The 3,833-nt window shown below is 46.2% G+C and overlaps 1 protein-coding gene across 1 annotated transcript; it reads right to left on the reverse strand.

Moving 5' to 3' along the window:
• Positions 1-768: 768 nt before the first annotated feature.
• LOC119282689 (WRKY transcription factor SUSIBA2-like) lies at positions 769-3,390 on the reverse strand. The gene is made up of 3 exons (XM_037562821.1): positions 2,913-3,390; positions 2,682-2,825; positions 769-1,777 (listed from the first exon to the last, which is right to left on the reverse strand). Exons 1-3 carry the CDS (start codon positions 3,269-3,271, stop codon positions 1,135-1,137), a joined length of 1,146 nt encoding a protein of 381 aa, XP_037418718.1. The 5' UTR covers positions 3,272-3,390; the 3' UTR covers positions 769-1,134.
• Positions 3,391-3,833: the final 443 nt, after the last annotated feature.

Here is a 3,833-nt window from a genome sequence, read left to right on the forward strand (position 1 = left end):
TCTTTCCCTTTTAACTGATTCTCATTTTCTGTATTTATTTATATTTCATTTTCAATATTTTTTGTTTGTTTTTATTTTAGAAAATTTATATATTGTTTGGAGATATAAGGAACATTTTCTAAAATTAGATTAACATTTTATAAAAGCTGTAAACTACTTCTTAAAATTATATGGTTTGGACACTTTTTAGAACTATATACATATTATTTTTCAATAGGTTAACACTTACTAGTGTTACACAGATATTTTCTTTAAATAGGTGGACTTTTTATTAAATCACATGTATATTCTTTTATTACATGAATATTTTTCATTTCTGTGAATACTTTTCTAGAAGTTATAATTTTTCATATCATTAAGCACAGAATATAGATGATTTTAAGAAACATTATTTTGAGATAAATTAAAATAATAAAGGATAAAAATATCTGCTAATGGGACACAACATCAACATGCAAGCCATTAACACTTCTTGGCTGTTATTGACGCTAACTCAATGCCCAAAGCACACCGCTGTTATCTCAATTGTGCTCTTCTCTTCACTGAAAAGAAGAACAATATCGAGCATGGTACCATCTAGGAAAGCATTCTTTTATCAAAAAAGTTATCGGAAAACAAATATATTGATAGTAATTTCATTCAAGAATAACTGAACAACACGATTAACAGTGCCCCTGAAGAGAAGAAACTTATGTCCAGTGTAAAGGTAAAACAGAGAGAGAAAGGTCCAACTGAAAAAAATAGAGAGAAAAGTTAACACACTACATATCTCACCATCTTCACTCACATATACATCTGCCACCCATGCACACCATAAGGATGAGTATTACTCACATCATGCACACAATTATTCATTCAACATCAACCGGTACCTTACCTATACTAATAACGATCATACTATACTCACACAACACACATACAAATCCTCCTTATTTTGGGAGTAAGCCACAACTATCTTAGCTAGATGCTACTACTTGTAGCTAGTATAATAGTACTACTACTACTACTAATCACACACCATTCCTGCGCGCATCTTGCACGCTTGCATGCACAAGCACAGATAATCCGATTTTCCTGGAGCCAAATTGCTCCCGATCGATCATCGTGACGGACCAATTGACACTACGCTACTGGCTAGAAGATGTTGGAGAGGATGGCCATGTCGATGTATGGCGACGCGGGGGTCCAGGACACGGACGACGTGGAGGGAGAAGGCGAGGACATCGGTGCCGGGGGCGAGCCGAGCGTCGTCGACGAGCTGGCGGTGGTGGCCGGCGAGTTGCACGACGGCCGCCGGACCATCAGCGGCACCATGTCCTCCAGGAGCCCGCCGGCGTCGCTCGGCATCCGCCGCTCCTCGCCGGCATCACTAAGCAAGCCGCCGTCGAAGAGATACGGCGAGCAGTTGGGCACCGCGTGCTCCAGCAGGAAGCCCGCGTCGGCTGTCACGTTACCGCCGCTGTCGCCGCTGCTGTCCCCGGCGCCGGCAGGCACGACGGCGGCAGACGGGGGCGAGGTTGTTGGCACAGGGGTGCTCCCGTGGTGGGAGTCTGTAACTGTAATGGCGCCGGCGGTGGGGTGCAGCTTGGGCTTCTTGGAGCTTGAGGCGGCGGCGGCGGCGGCGGGTGGAGGGTTGGTCTGCTGCTGGAGGAAGTGGGAGTAGGTGTAGTGGAGGTGGAGGCCTTCGTAGGTGACGACGAGCGTGTCCGGCTCGTCGACGGCGCGCTCCACCTGCTTCTTCGCGTTGCACCGCGGGTTCGTGCAACGGTAGTAACTCCTGCCACATCCACGTCAATTTAGTTATTACCAATTTACCACCACCAAAATTCATCCAGTACAAAATATTTACATGCTACCTTACACTAATTCACTATAATAATAGTAAGTGTGCATTTGAGCAATTTAGGTGACTGGAATTTACATTTTTTTTAAAGAAATTATACTATGCTCCACTATCGCTTTCTTGCCAAATTAGCCGGTTGTGTTCATGGAGACAGCTCTAGGTAGCTAGCTCGACCGTACCATGGCAAATTGTGGGGTCTAAGTATTTAAGGTTGCAATTAATAAATATTCCATCTGCAAGCACACACACCTACCTGCTCAGCTACTCCACCTCTGCAAACCCCTTACTACTTACTTGCATGCAACGATTAACTTTGTCCATGGCTATATACGGACTGTGGCATGCAAGCTGTGGAGGATTATTGCTGCTGTCATGGGGATTTTTGGTTGTGGAATTAAGTGAGGACAGTGCATAGCTAGCTTGCTCTTCCTCTGTTTGGTTCACAAAAGTAATTGCTCCAAAGCTTGGAGTTTGTCCCATTTGGGCCACTAGCTAGCTGCGATGTCATGTAGCTTTCACCCACCCATGTTTGAAAAGTGAACAGATAAATATATATGCTCTGTCTCTCATATGTCAACCGGAAGTTGCACCATGGTGATTATGGTTATGTAAGTAAAATTGCTTGCAAAATTGCCTGCTAGCTACCATGGCTAAGAACTACTCCCTCCGTTCGGAATTACTTGTCGCAAAAATAGATGTATTTAGATGTATTTTAGTTCTAGATACATCCATTCTCGAGACAAGTAATTCCGAACGGAGGGAGTACAAGTGATTAAAAGTTATGTCGGCCATGAGAGATTGGTTGATATGGGGTGAAACTGTAAAGAAATAGTACTACCTTGGGTTGGGGCTGTTCTTGATGGCTTTCTGGCCGTATTTCCTCCACTTGTACCCATCGTCGGCGAGCCCGTTGCCGCAGCTCTTGATCTTCATCGTGTACTTGTTCTCCATCTTGCCCAGCACCTTCTCCGGCGAGAAAACCCTGAATTTCCACACAGATGTCCAAATTGAGCTTGCATCTACGGAGAATTGTATATGGTTGTTGTTGGCATAGATACGAGGGACGTACACTGGGCTGGAGGGGCTGTAGTGGTACTTGCTGCGGCCGTCCAGCGGGTCGCCGGCGCCGGCGCCGGTGAAGGAGAGGGCGCTCTCGATGTCGCTGAGGGTGGGCCCGGAGTAGACCGTCGACATGAGCCTGTTTTCCATGGACTCCCGGCGCCCCGCCGCCCCTTCCTCCTCGTCACCGATCCCCTTATCGGAAGAAGAAGAGTTATCAGCGCTCGCGGCGCCGGCCGCCATTGCTGCTGGCGATGGCGTTGGCGCCGTCGTCGTCTGGTCGAGGAGCTCCCTCATGAGCTCCTCCCCGAAGCCCAGGTCGTAGTCCTGCCATGGATACCTGCTGCTCTCCTCCCCCATCTCCTCCATGGACAACACCTGGCTGCTAGTACCTTGCTTGCTAGCCAGCACTACTAACTATATCTGGGGTGTGTTGTCGTAATGGCTAGCCGCCTAGAGACCGAATGAAGCAAGAAGAGATAGTTGCTGGCGACTTTTGATTGCACCAACCCAGTCCCTGCCATTGCAGGGTATATATAAGGGGACTTTCCACCCCATGGAGAAATGACCAGTATGCCCCGGGGGTTGACTAATTACCACACCTTGGGGAATTGTATATTCACCCTGGCTAGCTAGCTCAAGGATCAAATAATAGTAGTAGCAGGTACACCCTTTGATTTGATAACCCCTTTACCAATCAACCTAATGAGGGGGTTGGTTTAACTTGGAATTGGACGGTGCAGGAGATATGCCCACCATGCATGCATGTTTATATTAGGGCACGCACACTCACATTAATTTTTTTCTTTTCGAATCCACGTTAAGTTTATATAATGTTGACAAAGAACAATTGAGGATCAAACCAACTGACGCAAAGTACGTAACAAATGCAATTGTCAACCACTAAAGCGCGCTTTTTGTACATATGATT

Source organism: Triticum dicoccoides, chromosome 3B (assembly GCF_002162155.2).
Source record: "Triticum dicoccoides isolate Atlit2015 ecotype Zavitan chromosome 3B, WEW_v2.0, whole genome shotgun sequence".
Taxonomy (NCBI): Eukaryota; Viridiplantae; Streptophyta; class Magnoliopsida; order Poales; family Poaceae; genus Triticum; species Triticum dicoccoides.